The 18,735-nt window shown below is 43.6% G+C and overlaps 2 protein-coding genes across 2 annotated transcripts in view; both read left to right on the forward strand.

Annotated features, from left to right (window-relative positions):
- LOC121273201 (insulin-like growth factor-binding protein 5) overlaps nucleotides 1-6,231 on the forward strand; it is a 633,250-nt gene extending 627,019 nt beyond the window's left edge. Inside the window, exon 4 of the mRNA XM_041180194.1 lies at nucleotides 4,599-6,231. Coding sequence (XP_041036128.1) covers nucleotides 4,599-4,736 — 138 coding nt within the window. The 3' untranslated portion in view covers nucleotides 4,737-6,231. The remainder of the gene's footprint in view (nucleotides 1-4,598) is intronic.
- A 3,513-nt stretch (nucleotides 6,232-9,744) lies between these two features.
- Nucleotides 9,745-18,735, forward strand: part of LOC121273198 (sterol O-acyltransferase 1-like) — an 87,464-nt gene continuing 78,473 nt past the window's right edge. The window contains exon 1 of the mRNA XM_041180188.1: nucleotides 9,745-9,820. The gene's annotated coding sequence lies outside the window, so the exon portion shown is untranslated. The remainder of the gene's footprint in view (nucleotides 9,821-18,735) is intronic.

The following is an 18,735-nucleotide window of genomic DNA, read 5'->3' on the forward strand; positions in this document are numbered from 1 at the left end:
CCAGGGAGGCAGCACACCATCCTGGAGTCACGTCTGCGGCCACAGAAATGCCTGTCTGTACACCTCACTATTGAGTCTCCTACCTCTCTTGCTCTTTCTCTTTCTTCCCCACCCCCCCTTAAGCAGCTGGGCTCTCGCTGCACTCCTCAGAGGAACTGTCACTCTCACTGTTTTCCAACAAAAACTGTCCTTGAGTGCAATGCACTCTGGGGCTTCCCTGTCGACCTACCTGCCTCCTTTTTTCTGACTGGCGGTCACCCATTCCTTCTCTGACTGCATTTCCTTAAGCTGCGAGGTGATCACGTCTGAAAATGTGCTATCCACGTAACTCTCAGCCTCGTGGATGCACTGCTGTGCCTCTAGCCAATGCTGAAGCTCCGAAACTCAGCGCTCAAGCTGATCAAACTGGTGGCACTTCCTGCAGATGTGGTTACCCGGACTGCCAGGAGTCTAAGACTTCCCACGTACTGCAGGCCATGCAACACATGGGCCTGAACTCCCTTGCCATACCTTTAGTTCAAATACTCTTACCCTAAATTTAAGCCAAGTAGAAAATTATTTAAGTCCCCTTTTTTTTTTAAGAAAGTTAAAACTCTTACCTTTCTCTTTGATGTAACTTTAAATTGGAGAAAAACAGCTTACCCACTACCTACCAAGCAGCTCTCTGCTTTGCGCTGACATCCCTTTCGTCAGCCTTTTTGAATCCTGGCGGGGCTCCTGATGGGGTTAGCTGCTGCTCCAGCAAGCTAGGGCCTTCAGAGTCAGGCTGGCAGGCTGGGGCGAGGCGGTGGTGGGGGGGCCGGATTCGGGAGGCCAGAGGAGAGGGTGAAAGGATTGGGTGGGGGGGTGATGTCTGCAAAAGCGGTTTTCCCTCCTGCCCCCAACATCACCAACTTTCCCACTTTGCACGACACCAGTACAATTCAATTCCATTTCAAGTTTGAAAGCGATTTATATTCCAATCACAAAGAAGAATTTTAAACTTGTGGGGAACCAGTAGATGTAGTATACCTGAATTTCCAAAAAGCATTCAATAAGGTGCCACATAAAAGTTTAATAACCGAGATAAGGGTTCATGGAGTTGGGGGTAGTATATTATCGTGGATAGAGGGTTGGTGAAGGGACAGGAAGCAAAAAGTGGGCATAAATGGGGCATTTTAAGTTGGCAGGCTGTAGAGTGCTGGGGCCTCAGCTATCTACAATCTATATTAAAGATTTGGATGAAGAAACAGAGAGTAATGTATCTAAATTTGTTGACGATACAAAGCTAGGTGGAAATGTAAGCTGTGAGGAGGACACAAAGAGGCTGCAAAGAGATATAGACAGGTTAAGTGAGTGGGCAACCAGGTGGCAGATGGAGTATAATATGGAGAAGTGTGAAGTTATTCACTTTGGTCGTAAGAATAGAAAAGCAGAATATTTTTTAAAGCTGTGAAACTTGTAAATGTTATGTTCAAAGAGACTTGGGTGCACTTGTACAAGAGACACCAAAAGTTTAACATGCAGGTACAGCAAGCAATTAGGAAGGCAAATGGCATGTTGGCCTTTATTACAAAGGGATTAGAGTACAAGAATAAAGAAGTCTTGCTACAATTGTATAGGTTTTGGTTGAGACCGCACTTGGAATCAGCCTGAGAGAGGGAGGAGCACAAGGCGCAAAACACCGAGGCCTGTGCTCTAAGGAGGCCCAGGCTCATTGGCTGAATAGCCTGTTAATTGGGATGGTCTACATGCCAGATTGGCTGCTTTGAACAACAGCAGTCATTGGCCCAGTAGCAGGTGCCAGATTCCCCGGCCCCTCCTTTCTGGCTTACCTCGTGGACCATTCTGTTTGGACCTTATCAGGTGCTGCTTTCTTCACTTTTCTTCAGACCTGGCTCGAGGCTGCTGGAAAGCAAGATAAGGTAAAGCACCCAATGCCTCTATGTTTAGTTTACCTCCACAAGGCCCTTATCTTCCCAACCTCTCCTCCTGTGACAATGGTGTGGCCTCTGGCCCTTCCTGACCTCACTCCTTTGGTCTGGCCACAGTAACCCACTCGTGTGATTCAGACTGAAGAGTCTGTTTGTGTTTTAATTGTCTTCACACAAATGTAAAGAATACCCATTCAGAACTCCAATATGCAGTTGTCTTAAGACAATGAGTTAAAATGACCATTTATAGGTATTAAACTTCTAAATAATGTTAACCTGTGAATCTATATACTTCTCTGGACAAGTGCATGATGATTCATTTTTACTGTTGCGTATTCCAAGATAGTTCTTCTCATTAAAAGGAGAAAACACAATAATTAACAGAAATGTCACTGATGGCTCCAGTGTTGTTTTTAAGTCACTTTACACAAATTTATCTATGTCACTTTACCAAGATTGACTCAATATATTGGAAGTTATTGTTACGGACAGGAAGGGGTTTAATTAGAACAGCCGTAATTTCTCCTCTCTCTACCTGTCCGTAAGCAGAAAGGTGTTTTTAATTTCTGATTTGCCCCTTTATAAGTGGTGGCATTTTTCCCCAGCCCTTCAGTTTGGAGTGATCCAATCCTCTATTAATAACCCCACAGCAAACTTGAGATAATGTAAAATAAGAGGGTGGGATAAGGGTAAGAAAGGGATACAGGGCAAGACCATGATTAAAAATAAGAGTTATGGTTTTGAGTCCAGAATCAAACGTCCAATGGTGTATCCCTTTAGAGGCTAGCAGGCTGAAACTGTTGCAGGTTGATCCAACTTTCCAGAAATGAGGACTTCCCTGATGGAAGAAGGCACGTAGAGATGAATTAGTCTTGTAGGCACTGATACAGGAGTTCCAATGTTCCAGTAATTCACAGTGTAGATTAGGGCCAGGCACTTCACCTGGACAGAACTCTTTCTGCTGCTACCTGTTGGATGGTAAAATGGTAGACTGTCTGTCTGGGTTCAGTTTCACGGGGCAATATTACAGGTTCTAGCAGCTTGGGGGAGGTCATGTGACATACCTCCCACTTCTTCCCCTGGTGTTGGACAAAGGATGTATTTTCTCGGTCTGGAATCTTGAGGTGTTTAATGGAGGATTACCATTACCTTTGCAGACATGCTGTCTCCATTGACTAGAGCTCTGCCTTAGAAATGTAAAGGGTGTTGGTGCATTTCTTTGGAATTTGATTTAAAGGTAACAAGGTCCCTGCTGGCTTATGAAGGTTAGAAATTCCTCTGGTATGAGTCAGGCATGTCAGGGTAAAGCCTTTGTCCATTTTTAAAATAAATAATTTTATAAAGTAGCTGGGCTGACGTAGACATATATTTTCCTTCCTGCCTTTTGGGTGGGACATAGAGAAATGTAGATTATTTTATGAATGCCTGAGCCTACAGCTGGAAAAGACCATCACAATTATGTGAGATGTAATAGTGCAAGGAAGTGCTCAGAAGAAAAGGACTTTAGAAACTATTCCTCCATCCATGGCCGGGTAGGTAGTGACCTAGTAGGTAGGTAGGGAGGCCTCGAGTCTGGTGTGGCCTTGGTTATACTTTGCCTGACAGTTTATAGACTACCTTTCAAAACCTCACAAAAGTGCTTTTTAGCTACTGAAGTACTTTTGTAGCCAATGTCGTTATGTAGGGAATTCTGACACCCAATTCGCACTTAGTAAGTTCACAAACTGGAAGGACCAGATACTAGGGGTGAAATTGGATTTTTTTGGAGGCCCCTTTAAGTTCCGAAGTGGAGTTTGCAGCACATGCAAATACTTCTGATGCCAAGTGTACCAGATGCCATATTAGTGAGGGATTAACCAGTGTGATATGGGGCCCAGAAATAGCAGAAACTCCAGGGCTTATGATTGCTCTGCCTGGAGTGCAAAGCCTGCAGTTTTAGTCTCTATATTTAAGGAAGGATATATTTACATTGGAGACAGTACAGCGAACGTTCACTAGATTGGTCCCTGGGATGAGGGGGTTGTCCTATAATGAGAGGCTGAGTAAACTGGGTCTATATTCTCTGGAGTTTAGAAGATTGAGAGGTAATCTCATTGAAACCTACAAGCTTCTGAAGGGGTTTGACAGGGTAGATACTGAGAGGTTGTTCCCCCTGACTGGGGAATCTAGAACATGGGGGCACAGTCTCAGGATAAGGGGCTGATCATTTAGAACTGAGATGAGGAGAAATTTCTTCACTCAAAAGGCTGTGAATCTTTGGAATTCTCTACCCCAGAGGGTTGTGGATGCTCCATTGTTGAATATATTTAAGGCTGGGATAGACAGATTTTTGGTGTCTTGGGGAATTAAAGGATATGGGAAGCAGGTAGGAAAATGGGGTTGAAGCCCAAGATCAGCCATGATCATATTGAATGGCAGAGCAGGATTGATGGGCTGAGTGCTCTATGTCTGCTCCTACCTCTTGTGTTGTGTGGGCAGTGTTTACCCCTCAGCTAACACCACTGATCATTGGTGGGATTTGTTTGTGGGAGCTTGCTGTACACAAATTGGCTGTAATATTTTCTGCATTCAACAATTGAAAAGTACTTCATTGGGACATCTCTGACAATGTGTAGGTGGTATAGCAATGCAAGTTTGTTTGTTTTTCCCCTTCCGTTAATACAAGGTATTTTTAATGCTTCATAGTGCAAGCCATCAAGAGGCAGAAAACGAGGTCACTGCTGGTGTGTAGATAAATATGGCCATTCACTTCCTGGACCTGTAAGCAGGAAAAGGCCTGTGTCCTGTGGGCAAAGTGCATCTTCTGAAGAGGTTGGATACTAATCTGTGCAGGACAACTGTCCTGAGGGCAACACTGCCTGAAGTTTCTGATGAGAAGATTAAGCTAGAAATTTCTCCAATCAGCCTTGCTCTATACCTGTAGGTCAACTCCTAGAATGAACCTACAGGCTTTCCTGGAATCACAAATGCTGGAAGTAGTTTAGTTTAAAGATTAGAAAAACATGTAACAAGATCTTCTGAAATCCAACTTTAGTTCTGATTCCTACTCATTCCAAACATGCTCAGTGTCCAGTGCCTGGCATTAACATATCGCACTGGCATGGTTTCCATGCCCCATAGTTTGACTTATTTTCCAGCACCAACCTTGAGTCTGAACTACAAGAAGTCCTGCTTGTGAAGATGTTTCTGGTAGAGCACCAGGGCTAGGTCTGGTACTGCTGAGTTATTGCACCATGACATCCTGGAGATCTTTTCCTGGTAGCTCAGTGGGTGAAAGTGCCAGCTGAATTGGTACTGAGCCCAAAAGGCCATGCAGATCCCAGCTTCATTACCCGACCACTGCTCTGTCGATTGCTACCCAATGATCCCTGCAGGAAAGTGCACATTTGTGGTTGTTTAGCTGTGATGTCCTCTCGATTGCATAGCTTTCTTAGCTCTGTCACACATTATGGCAAGCTTTGTGAGGTGCTAACAGTGGAGCCATAACCCAGCTCCTTCAGGAGAGGAGAAAGTACAAACTAGCTTCATGGATACGGGAGGTGTGGCAGTTATGCCACTGAGCGAGTAATTCGGAGTCCTAGACTAATTAAACTGAGAACCAGATGTCTGATCACGTTAGTTGAGTTGCAGCACATTTTCCCTATAAATTCAATGGCCTGATGCGACTCCTCCACGGTTCAGTTTTCAAATAAGATTTCAAACTTTTCATTAATGTTATTGTCTAAAGTTCAGGGTGAAGCTGGAGGCTGTCCACTGGCACGATACTGGCAGACAGACCTGTGTAATTTCCATTTTCTTTTATCATATCTCCTATTTGACACCCAGAAGAATTGTCACTGACTGTTTAGGATTGGTGAGACATTGAAGTTTGATTTTTTTTTTAAATTTCTTTCTATATCAGTACTGTGCTGAAATGTTTTTGAACAGATCAGAGGTCGCTGTCCTGCTATTCCTCTTTTAAATTTAATATTTTGAAATTGTTTAATTTAACATCTTGTCTGTTTAAAAGCTCCCTGCTAACAGGGTCAGGATATTTTTGAGCATGCACTGTCCTTGATGTGTCTCTGTGGATCCAACTTAGTGTGGGCACATAGCCCATGCAATTTTACATCACTCTACAGGACTTGATAAGCACTATGTATTTTTTTACTGGGAATATGATGCAACTATATATTTAAATTACATTAACAGAAATAGTGAAATATACTTTAGAATTTAGAGTGTCTAAATGCTTCTTTGTGATAAATTGGTGTTGCTTTGAAATTTGGGATTTGTCCTTGCAATGTTTTATTTAATAAAATCTCACCTTTAACAATTTTATCTTTTCTTTTTAATTTCATGTTTGTCATCTGTGTGCTTGTTGGGGAAACCAGCATGCACAGCACTTGTTCAAATAGAAGTGGTTAACCAAGCAGCATGTGAAAATTTGATTGTGACTCTTCCATAACTGACGGGAGAAGGGATTGCTTGATAGGCACTGACCACACTTTTAACTCTGGACAGGAGGAAACTGGGGACAGCAGTTGGCCCTCGTTGGCAAGAAGCTACTGCTTCTCAAACCTCAAGGATGATACAAGCAGAAAGAGGCCATTTGGCACATTGTGCCTGGGTTGGTTCTTTGAAAGCGCTACCCAATTAGTCCCCCTCCCACACAGTCCTGTAACTTTTTCCTTTTCAAGTACTTATCCAACATACTTTTGAAAATTACTATTGAATCTGTGTCCACTGCCCTTTCGGACAGGTCATTCCAGACTTCCACATGTTCAAAGAGACTTGGGTGTGCTCATATAAGGAACACAAAGTTAACATGCAGGTACAGCAAGCAATTAGGAAAGGCATGTTGGCCTTTATTGTGAGGGGATTGGAGTACAGGAATAAAGAAGTCTTGCTACAATTGTACAGGGTTTTGGTGAGACCACGTCTGGAATAGTGTGTGCAGTTTTGGTCTCCATATTTAAAGAAGGATATACTTGTATTGGAGGCAGTACAGCGAACGTTTACTACCTTGGTCCCTGGGATGAGGGGGTGTCCTATAATGAGAAGCTGAGTAAACTGGGTCTATATTCTCTGGAGTTTAGAAGAATGAGAGGTGATCTTATTGAAACATACAAGATTCTGAAGGGGTTTGACAGGGTAGATACTGAGAGGTTGTTTCCCCTGACTGGGGAATCTAGAACACGGGGACACAGTCTCAGGATAAGGGGCCGATCATTTAGGACTGAGATGAGGAGAAATTTCTTCACTCAAAAGGCTGTGAATCTTTGGAATTCTCTACCCCAAAGGGTTGTGGATGCTCCATTGTTGAATATATTTAAGGATAGGATAGACAGATTTCTAGTGTCTCGGAATCGAGGGATATAGGGAGTGGGTGGGAAAATGGAGTCCAAGCCCAAGATCAGCTATGATCGTATTGAATGGCAGAGCAGGTTCAATGGGCTGAGTGGTCTATGCCTGCTTCTAGTTCTTGTGTATCACAACAATTAGCTGAGTATAAAAGTTTCTTTCCCCACCCCCACCACTGCCTCTCTTCCTAGTAATCTTATCTGTGTCCACTGGTTACTGAACTGGTGCCCCTTTATTTACTCGCTCAAAACCCCTTATAATTTTGAACACCGATTAAATTTCCTCTTAACCTTCGCTGTCCTAAGGAGAACAGCCCCAGCTTCTCCAGTCTCTCCATGTAAACTGAAGTTCCTCGTTCCTCTTTTCTAAAAGAACAGATTCTGGTGCTGTGAAATTCCCAGTCTTCTAATCGAGCAATGCCTGCTGAGGAAGTAATAATTAACTCCTTTGCAGCTGTTGATCCATTGCCCTTGACACTGCTCGATCTGGTGCCAACTGGAGTTTGTACATGCAGAAATTTTTGTACATTTCCAGATACATTCCATTCCGACAAAGATGGCCAGCTGGAACATTCACTGTTTTGGACTGTTGTCCAAAATAAGGAGCAACACAACCCACAATATGAAATGGATTGCGCTATCATCAGGGGCACCTCTAATTCTACTGCAGCACAGTAGATCCACCTGCATTAAAAAACAAAATACTGTGAAAGTGTGACAGGATAAGGTGCAGGATAGAGAGAGGCATAGGCAGGACAAACTAGATTTGACAGGAGGAGGTACTCTGAGTGAATTCTCATTGGGTGCTATGAGAATGAACGATTTTGTATTTGTTCAGAAGATCCCGAAATACTTCACAGCCCCTGCACGACTTTTTAAAGTGTAGCCACTGTCGTGACTCCAGTCACTTATTTAGGAGTTAATTTCCACACAGCAAATTTGCACAAACTGCCATTGCATCAGCAATTGCTTTTGTATGGCGCCTCTCAACGTCAGTAAAGCTTCCCAAAGTGCTTCACAGATGTGTAATCTGAGAAAGTGGATGCTGATTTAAAAGGGAGGAGTGGCTGAAGCATGGTTTAAGGAGGTAAGGATTCAAAGGCAAGTAGGTGGAGAGGCTTAGAAAGGGACTCCCAGAGTATAGGCCCCAGAAAACTCTAAATACATGAGCGCTGATGGTGGGTTGAAGAGCGGTGCACAAGAGGCTGGAATTGAGGAAATGGAGAGTTCTGACAGGAGGACCGGTGGACATTAAAGCAAAAGGGGGTGGGGGTGAGGCCATGAAGATATTTAAGCAAGAAAGTGAAAACTTTAAATCAGATGTTGGGGACCAGGAGTCAATGTAGGTCAACATTGACACAGGTGAGTGGGACTTGGTGTATGGTTATTGGAGGCAGAGTTATTGAATTGTAGATAATAAGATGGCTGGGACAGCATTGCAATATTTGAGTGATTGAGGAGCTCAATGTGAGAGGGGTGGAGAAATGCTGTGTTATGCAGGTGGAATCTGAGCAGTTAATTTGTGTTTTAGCCTCAGTTGGACAATGAGTGTTTGCCTGGATGCTACGAGAATGTTAATCTTGTGCCCATGTCAAACTATGTCGCATGCACCCAACTGCATAGAAACAGGGGCAGAGATACAAAGACAACTGTGAACAGGAGGAGGGAGACTGACTGAACTGAACTAGGAGCAAGAGGATAAGCTGCAACTCAAATAGTGTTAACAAACTTGTAATTACATAATTTCATTTTTGAGATGTGGGCATCATCACATTTATTGCCCATCCCTAGAAAGTGGTGGTGAGCTGTCTTCTTGAACCACTGCAGTCCATGTGGTGTAGGTACAGCCACAGTGCTGTTAGGGAGGGAGCTCCAGGATTTTGGCCCAGTAACAATGAAGGAATGGCTGACTCAACTGTGACTTGGAAGGGAACTCCCAGGTGGTGGTGTTCCCCCATCTATCTGCTGCCCTTGTCCTAGATGGTGGTAGTGGGTACAACTGAGTGCTGGGTCTAGAGTCACATATAGTAATGGGCATAGTGAGCCTGATGGGTTTCTAACCAGAGTTCTGAATTGAATTTAAATTCTATGTGTGGGGTATGAACTCATGGCCTCAGAGCAGCACTACACTGCTGGACTACTCAGCTAGTGCTACTCCCACTACACCACCAGTTCCCCCTGCTGGGGTGTTGGTATTATAACAGTGACTACACTTCAAAGCACAAACATCCTGTGATTGTGAACAGTACCACGTAAATGCAAATTTTTTCTTTTCTTTTTAATACCAGTTAGAGGCTGCACATCACAAACTTTGGTCAAAATGAATTCACGAGTCAGGGAGGGAAGGGTTAAAAAACAGTCCCAAGAGCTGGGCCAAAGTGCTCCCTTATATCTTCTTGATTGGAAGGTCATAGCTACGAACTCCTGGAGGATTACAACACTGCGCCTATCTGTCGGAGGCAGTACAAAGAACAGCGCTCGCTGAACAGGATCTGTGTGTTTCCCCAACACAAGCAAAAAGGAACAGCAGAAGGATTGGAGGGTGAGCTGTTAGCAGGAACCTCTGTAAGTACTGTCTGAAACCAGCTTGCCCAGACAATTGCAGTTAAACACCAAAAATCATATCACTTTATTTCAGAGAACTGTACAGAACAGTTCAGAGATGAGCTTGATTATTTTTTTTCTAACAACTGGTTAATAGTTTCAAGAGCCTTGTTTATAATGTGATTCTCTTCCTCAATATTTGGAATGGGTGGGTTGTCTTATGAGGAAAGGCTGGACAGACTAGACTTGTATCTTGTAGACTTGGAGTTTAGAAGAGTAAGAGGCAACTTGATTGAAACCTTTAAGATCCTGAAGGGTCTTGACAGGGTGGATGTGGAGATGATGTTTCCTCTTGTGGAAGAATCTAGAACCAGGGGTCACTGTTTAAAAATAAGGGGTCACCCATTTAAGACAGGGATGAGGAGAAACGTTTCCTCTCAGAGGGTTGAGAGTCTTTGGAACTCTTTCCTCAAAAGGCTGTGGAAGCAGAATCTTTGGATATTTTTAAGGCAGCGCTAGACAGATTCGTGATAAGCAAGGGGGTGATAGGTTAGGGGTAGACATGAATATGAGGTTAATAGCAGATCAGCCATGATCTTATTGAATGGCGGAGCAGGCTCGAGGGGCCGAATGGCCTAGTCCTGCTCTTAGTACGTATGTTCGTATATCCCACCCTCTTGTACCCCTAGCCTGAGCTTGGGCAGTGAGTGGCTGGCGGTTGTTTAATCAGGGAAGGGGGAACTCACAACACCACCATGTCATCACTACATGTCTGCACCATTCCCAGCAGGTCTCACTGGCCATTGACCATGAGCAAGACGATTGGCCCACCATTCTTCCCCTGACCCCAGAGGGGCTACTGAAGAAAATGGTGACCCAGCCTCTGCCATCTTCAAATGCATCCGAGGCTGAGCCCTTCCAGGTCTTTATAGGTCAGTCCTGCAATGGGCAACGCATCATACTGTCTGCTACTGTCAGGCCCATGTGTGTCTCAGTGTTAGCTCCTGTACACAGCAGTGAAAAGGGAATGATTCACCCTCATCTGGATTGATTCAGTTCATAGAAACAATCAATTTGTTTTGAGGGTGATTTATTTTCTCAGACCTTGACAGGGTTGACAAAACACTCCGAGAACTGTGGCTTAACAGCCTACATTGATATAAAAACAGAAAAAGCTGGATAAACTCAGCAGGTCTGGCAGCATCTGTGGAGAGAGAAACTGAGTTAATGTTTCGAGTCCGTTTGACTCTCCATCAGAGCTGGCTGGAAGAAAGTACCTGCGAATAGAGAGAACAGGAAGTTGTGATGACCATCACTTTAAGATCAGCTCAGCTGAGTAGAGGTCACGTGATTTGTTGAGCCAATGCGTGGCTAGCACGGGGCAATAAATTCTAGGGAGGGGTCTCTTAGGAAGATGGTGGCTGTGTAAGGGGCTGGCTGGATACCAGCAGCCATGGAAGATCTCGTGTAAATAAAGTTTGTTTTGTTTTGTTTGACTAAGAAGCCTCCCAGAGTGTGTTTCTACACAAGTAATAGTGTTAGAGAAGGGAATCTTATTGATAATTTATTCCTGAAATCAATAACGTTCCGATACATTGGATAACAGATTCAAACCATGTGACAGTTCTGAGTTTAACTTAGGCCTTTAAGAATCCAAATAGCCAATATTTAACGATTTCTCAGACTCTCTCCACCTGAAAATCCAAACATTTCTGCATGACTTAATTTTCTTCTTCAGTTCTCTACTTGAAGGCAAGTCCGCACCACAGCACCACGATCTCCACCACAGGTAAGGCAGGGACGCAGTTCCCGAATCCACCCCAGCTGAAACAGGGATCGATCCCCCATGCTGTTAGCACCAACCTGGCCCACGCTGACCATCGACCAACCGGCCCGGCGAGGAGTCCGAGTTGCTGTGACAACAGACACTTTTACATGCATGATAAAAGCAAAAAACTGCGGAAGCTGAGAATCCAAAACAAAAATAAAAATAGCTGGAAAAACTCAGCAGGTCTGGCAACATCTGCGGAGAGGAACACAGTTAACGTTTCGAGTTGTATGACTCTTCATCAGAACTATTGAAGCGTCATACGGACTCGAAACATTAACTGTGTCCCTCTCTGCAGGTGCTGCCAGACCTGCTGAGTTTTTCCAGGTATTTTTACTTTTACTTGCATGTTGTAGTCTGGAGCTATGGATAGTGAAGGTAGAGGCTGCAATCTCTTTCCATCACATGGCTGATCAGGAATCTCTCCCACTCTTACCACCTGTCATCATCAACATGCATCAGAAGGATTTTCAGGTTGATACACAACCTGTTTGGCCACATTATAAACGCACCTTCCTTGGCCATCAAGTCCTGGAGTGGGACTCGAACCAGGAGCTTCTGGCTCAGAGGCAGGGGTTGCTACCCACTGTGCCAAAAGAGATGACTTAATCATATAATGATTAAAATACAACTCCAAAAAAGTAGAATTTAATTGATGCATCCCTGATCGCTAACTATTTGCCCTTAATTAACAATCTCTTTCTTCATAATACTCCTTTGCTTTATCTTATCGATTGTTTCACTCTTGTTAACTGTAATTACAATTTCATCAAGTGCGCCCTCTGATTCTAACACACCCTATCATTTTCTTCCATTCTCAGCTTCAATTTAAAGGATGACTTCTACCCAGATATTTCAGAAGTACAGAACTAACTGATTTTCTGAACTTGTTCCCAACTGATGAAAGCTGTCTGCAATATAAGCCCTGGCATTTTTAAAAATTATACTTACTGAAATGACTAAACTGACCATGTTGTCCTAGCCCAACAGCCCAGTGATAATTTAAATTGACTTTCGCTCCTCTGCTTGTGAGGCAAAGACTGAAGATTAATATTATTATGATATAGAGAAATCAATAGCAGTAAAACAATAGCAGACTTTAGGACAGGCCAATTAACCCTTTCATTATACAGTAACAGCAGCTGGTAATTTTTTTGTGAGTTGGGATGTGGGCTTCACTGGCTGGTCCAGCATTTACTGCCCATCCCTAATTGCCTCTTGAGAAGGTGGTGGTGAGCTGCCTTCTTGAGCCGCTGCAGTCCATGTGATGTAGATACACCCACAGTGCTGTTAGGGTGGGAGTTCCAGGATTTTGATCCAGTGAAGGAATGGCCGATATCGTTCTAAGTGAAGATGGTGTGCAAATAGTCATTTGGTAGTACAGAACATGAGTATTGCTGAAAAAAGAGACATGCTGTTGAAGCTTTTAATCCTGCACTCATCAGGGCAGGCGCAAGGATTCCAAATCTCCAAGGAAAAAACAATTTATACTGCATGAGAAAAGGGGTGCCGATTGGTTGACAAGTTGGCTCTGATTGGTCAAGATTTTGCCGTAGCAAACATAGCAGGGGGGCTATTGTCCCCGATGCTTTTGTTTATTCAAAAAAGGGACAATGTCTGGACATGTTCCTTTTGCCTGTGGAGGACAGGTTCCTGAATATGATGATAAGTAGCATCTAGCAAGTGTAAGTGAGCTACATTGCAAGACCAACTGATAATCTTAAATTGGTTTTTAGTGTAATTCTTAGCACAGTTGGGATTGTTCAGCAAGTGCTGTCCAATCACAGAATCACATCTAATGTTAGACATTATATTCTGAGTTTTGCAAGCACAGGCTGGTTGAATACGGTTTGAAGGGACGTGCTGTTTGATCCGATCTGCCAGTAGTTGGGAGGTATGGCCTGCAATTTGAAAATTTGAGCAACAGGTGAAGCTGTTTCATGCATGAGTGTTATTCTCCACTAACAAGATACACCCATAAAGGTGTTCTTCCACAACTGAGTAACGTGGTATATGAATTTCAGTGTCAGTGCGATGCCAGGTACATAAACCATACATCCCAATGACTGGAGGATCGTATCAGACAGCACATCCCTTCGATTGTTTGCAACAGGCAGAGTAGCGACCATATTCAACCAGCCCATGCTTGCAAAACTCAGAATATAATGTCTAACGTTAGATGTGATTCTGCGATTGGACAGCACTTGCTGAACAATCCCAAGTGTGCTATGAATTACACTAACAACCAATTTAAGATTATCAGTTGGGCTTGCGATGTAGCTCACTTATACTTGCTGGAAGCTACATATTTTCATATGCAGGAACCTGTCCTCTGTAGACAAAAGGAACATCTCCAGACATTGCAACTTTTATGAACAAACAAAAGCATGGGGCGGCGGGGTGCGGGGGTGGGGGGGTGGGTTGGGGGGGGTGCTGGAATAGCTCCCTAGTGCACGTGCCATGGAAACGTCTCGACCAATCGGAGCCAAGCACCCCTTTTCTCATACAGCATAAATTGTTGCTCCCTTTGAAATTTGGTATTGTTGCATCAGTCCTGATGAGTGCAAGATGAAAAGCTTTGACAGCATGTCTCTTTTCTCAGCAACATTCAGGATGGTGTGTGGTTTGGAGGGCAACTTCCAGGTGGTGATGTTCCCATGTGTCTGCTGCCTGTATCCTTCTAGGTGGTAGAAGTCTTGGGGTTAGAAGATGCTGTTGAAGGATGCTGTTGGTGAGTTGCTGCAGTGCATCTTGTATATGGTGCACACTGTGCATCAGTGGTGGAGGGAGTGAATGTTTATTGAGGTGGATGGGGTGCCAATCAAGCGGGGCTGCTTTGTCCTGGATGGTGTTGAGCTTCTTGAGTGTTGTAGGAGCTGCACTCATCCAGGCAAGTGGAGAGTATTCCATCACACTCCTGACTTGTGCCTTGTAGATGGTCCTAACTGCCCTCTGAAATGGCACAGCAAGCCACTCAGTTGTGTCAAACTGTTATGTTGAAATGTGAGCGCGTTGTATTAAATCTGATCTGAACTCTGGTGAAGGAATTAAATTGCACTTGTGGGAAATTGCTAGCAAATGAACTCAATGTAGTGTTCAAATTGTACAGAGCTCTGGCCAGACCCACCTGAGCGCTGTGTTCTGTTCTGAGCAGATCTACCACTATTGTTGAATACTGGCTATTAGATATAAGTGGGTAGCAGGAAGATGGACTGATCTTAATGTACAAGTCAAAGTCAATTGTATTTGGTGAAGGACAACTGGGAGTTAAGTGCAAACAGCACACAACGTCTCTGGTGTAAACTCCTAGAATGATACGCAGCATTGGCTATTGCAGACTCAGACAAGCAAGGAAATGAGATGCTGGATAGAAATCTGTGGGTAAGTTAAATTCAAAGGATCGAGACACTTCAAGGAGGCTGTCACAAAAGGAGGTTAAAAATGCTGAATGGCTCAGGGGGCATCAAGAGGAATCGAAAACCACAAACAGCCTTTGCTGAGCCTGAAGGGGGAAGAGGCTTAAGGAGGGCCAGTTAGAAATGTAGGGCAAGGAACACTGGGATACAGGCAAGTGAGTGTGACGGAGCTGCCTGGCTCCCAGCCTCCTCGCCTACACTCAATCTGTGTGAGAAGGGTTAACCTCAATGCCACTCCATGGTACTATCCTCATAAGTCAGTATTGCAGTGGGCCTGCGAGGAGATGCAGCCAGACTGCTTTCGTTGTGTTGGTACCACAGACTAATTTCCATATTCCGCCAACATTTATATGGGTCCTGATAATGGAAATTTCTAAACGGAAAGAATCTAAAGATGGGTCCTGGAGGTTTCCAATGATGGGGCTGTGACTATTTCCTTTGGCAGCTTGTTCCATTGTGGGAATGTCCTTGGGAAGAAAGATTGTCGATACACTGTCTTAGAAACAAATGGTCTTTATAGTTTGTGTGGAGGACCACCTTGTGCTTTGTCATTGTCAGAGGGCACCAGGTACTTGCTTCTGTGAATTCCTACCAGTCCGTTCCATATCTTATAGAATATGGCTGGTCTATTTCACTAAAATGAAAGCAAAATGCTGCGGATGCTGGAAATCTGAAATTAAAAACAGAAAATGCTGGAAAAACTCAACAGGCCTGACCAGCATCTGTGGAGAGAGAAACAGATTTAACGTTTGAGTCCGTATGACTCTTGAAGAAGTTTTTCCAGCATTTTCTGTTTTTATTTCAGCCTATTTTACTCCATCCTTTTGCTGGAATGATTCCCATCCCAAACCTTTGATGAAGGATTTGGTCAGGCCAGAGCTGACCATGACTGTGTGCCAGTTGGTAGGTAAGGTTCCCTTGACTGATATGGACTGTAAAAAGGAGAGTGCTCAATAAATCAGGGAACTGCCAAATGGTATTGGGAGTTCAGCCTAGAAAAAGACCAGATTGTATTTTAATTATTTTTGATTCTATGGGGAGCAGTAAGGAATCACTATGTCTCCGTGGAATATGTATTCTGCTCATTGATATATTTGCTGTAAAATTAACCAGTACATCGTGTTACAGTTGACCATGTGGGTTTGTGCATAATCAGAATATCTCATCCACAACTGTTTGCACTGTTCCAAATCCCAAGTCAAACTATTATTCAACTGGCTTGGACGAATGCTCCAGAGACGGTAGACAGGCAATATTTAGTGTTTAAAGAATGAACATGTAACTTACAACAAATACACATTCCTTTGAGGCCCAACAACCCAACAAGAAAAGTGACCCAGCCATGGCGAACAAGACAAGTTAGAGATTGTATTAGGTTGTAAAAAGGAAAAGCTTAACAAAGACAAATGTGGGTCCATTACAGGCAGAGACAGGGGAATTTATAATGGGGAATAGGGAAATGGCAGAGAAGCTAAATAATTACTTTGTGTACATACTTCATTGAGGAAGATACAAAAAAACTTCCAGAAATAATGGAGAACCAAGAGATTAGCAGGAATGAGGAACTGAAAGAAATTAGTATTAGTAAAAATACTGGGGAAATACTGGGGAAATTAATGGGACTGGAAGTTGATAAATCCTCTGGACCTGATGATCTACATCCCAGAGTGTTGAAAGAGGTGGCTGTAGAGATAGTGGATGCATTGGTGATTATCTTCCAAAATTCTGTAGATTCTGGTATGGTTCCTGCAGATTGGAAGGTTTCAAATGTAACCCCACTATTTAAGAACGAAGGGAACAGAGAAAATGGGGAACTACATACCTGTTAGCCTAACATACAGGGGAGGTGGTGGCATAGTGATGTAGTGGTATTGTCACTGGACTGGTAATCCGGAGGCCCAGGGTAACGCTCTGGGGATCTGGGTTTGAATCCCACCATGGCAGATGATGGAATTTGAATTCAATAAATTAAAAGTCTAACGATGACCATGAAACCATTGTCAATTGTCTGAAAAACTCATTCAAAAAATTCACTAATGCCCTTCAGGAAAAGAAATATGCTGTCCTTACCTGGTCTGGCTACATGTGACTCCAGACCCACAGCAATGTGGTTGACTCTTAACTGCCCTCTGAAATGCATAGCAAGACATTCAGTTGTATCAAATTGCTACAGGAAAGGTTGAATACCAGCAGGACAGACCCAGTAGAGGTGGGGGCACAGTGGTATACAGTCAGGAGGGAGTTGCCCTGGGAGTCGTCAGCATCGACTCAGAACCCATGAAGTCTCAGGACCTCAGGCCAAACATGGGCAAGGAAACCTCCTGCTGATTACCATGTACCTCCCTCCCTCAGCTGATGAATCAGTGCTCCTCCATGTTGAACATCACTTGGAGGAAGCACTGAGAGTGGCAAGGGCACAGAATGTACTCTGGGTGGGGGACTTCAATGTCCATCACCAAGAGCGGCTCAGTAGCACCACTACTGACTGATCTGGCCGAGTCCTAAAGGACATAGCTGCTAGACTGGGTCTGCGGCAGGTGCTGAGGTAACCACCAAGAGGGAAAAACATACTTGACCTCATCCTCACCAACCTGCCTGTCACACATGCATCTGCCCATATAGTATTGGTAGGAGTGACCACCGCACAGTCCTTGTGGAGATGTTCATAGCTACAGGAGATGCACTAAAAAGATTATTACTGAAAGATGGTAAGTCACCCAGCAATGTTAAGTCCAGATGGAATGCATCTTAGGTTTGCTGAAAGAAATAAAGATAGAAAAGTTGTCTATAAGGAGTTTTGGAAGGCGTCCACCAAAGTGCCACAGAGGAGACCCATTAAGATGATCCATGGAATTAAGGGGAGAGTGATAGTATGGATACGGAATTGGCTCAGTATTAGGAAGAAAAGGGTAGTGATGGATGGATTTTTTTTACTTGTTTCAGTGATGTTCACCAAGAGTCAGTTTTGGGTCCATTTTCATAAAACGACCTAGACTTGGGTGGAGGGAGCAGCATTATAAAGCTTGCAGATGTTATGAAACTTGACAGAAGTGATGACCGACCAGATGATGAAATGGGCAGAAACATGGAGTTCAGTGTGAGGAAGTGTGAAGTGATAGACTTTGGGAGGACTAATGGTAAAAAGACAGTAAACTCTAAATGATATAATTTTCAAAATTGTAACATCACAATCCCAGTAGAGACCAATAAACTGAAAAGAAAGGGATCCTCCAACAGTGAAAGGAATCAATGGACAAGATTTCACTTCTCAAAACTTGTATTGTAACAGTCAAACCTCAAAGCAACATAAAATTAAGCATGCATAAACAGACAAATTATTTTGCTGAAAAAAGAGACGTCTAAGCTTTTCATTTTGCACTCATCAGGCCACTCACAAGAATACCAATATAAGGGGAAAACAACAATTTATACTGGATGTGAAGAGAGTGCTGATTGGTTGGCAAGTGGCGTTGTCATGGAGAATGCACCACTGATGGTGACTGACAGTAACTGCCCAGCCTTGTTTGAAATTTAAACCAGGCAGCTTGACCATTATTGGTCGAGACATTGCTCTGAGGAATGAGTCAGTGAATGGCTGTCACTTATTTTGTTTAAAACATAAACAGAATTACCTGGAAAAACTCAGCAGGTCTGGCAGCATCGGTGGAGAAGAAAAGAGTTGATGTTTCGAG

Source organism: Carcharodon carcharias, chromosome X (genome assembly GCF_017639515.1).
Source record: "Carcharodon carcharias isolate sCarCar2 chromosome X, sCarCar2.pri, whole genome shotgun sequence".
In the NCBI taxonomy this organism is placed as follows: Eukaryota; Metazoa; Chordata; class Chondrichthyes; order Lamniformes; family Lamnidae; genus Carcharodon; species Carcharodon carcharias.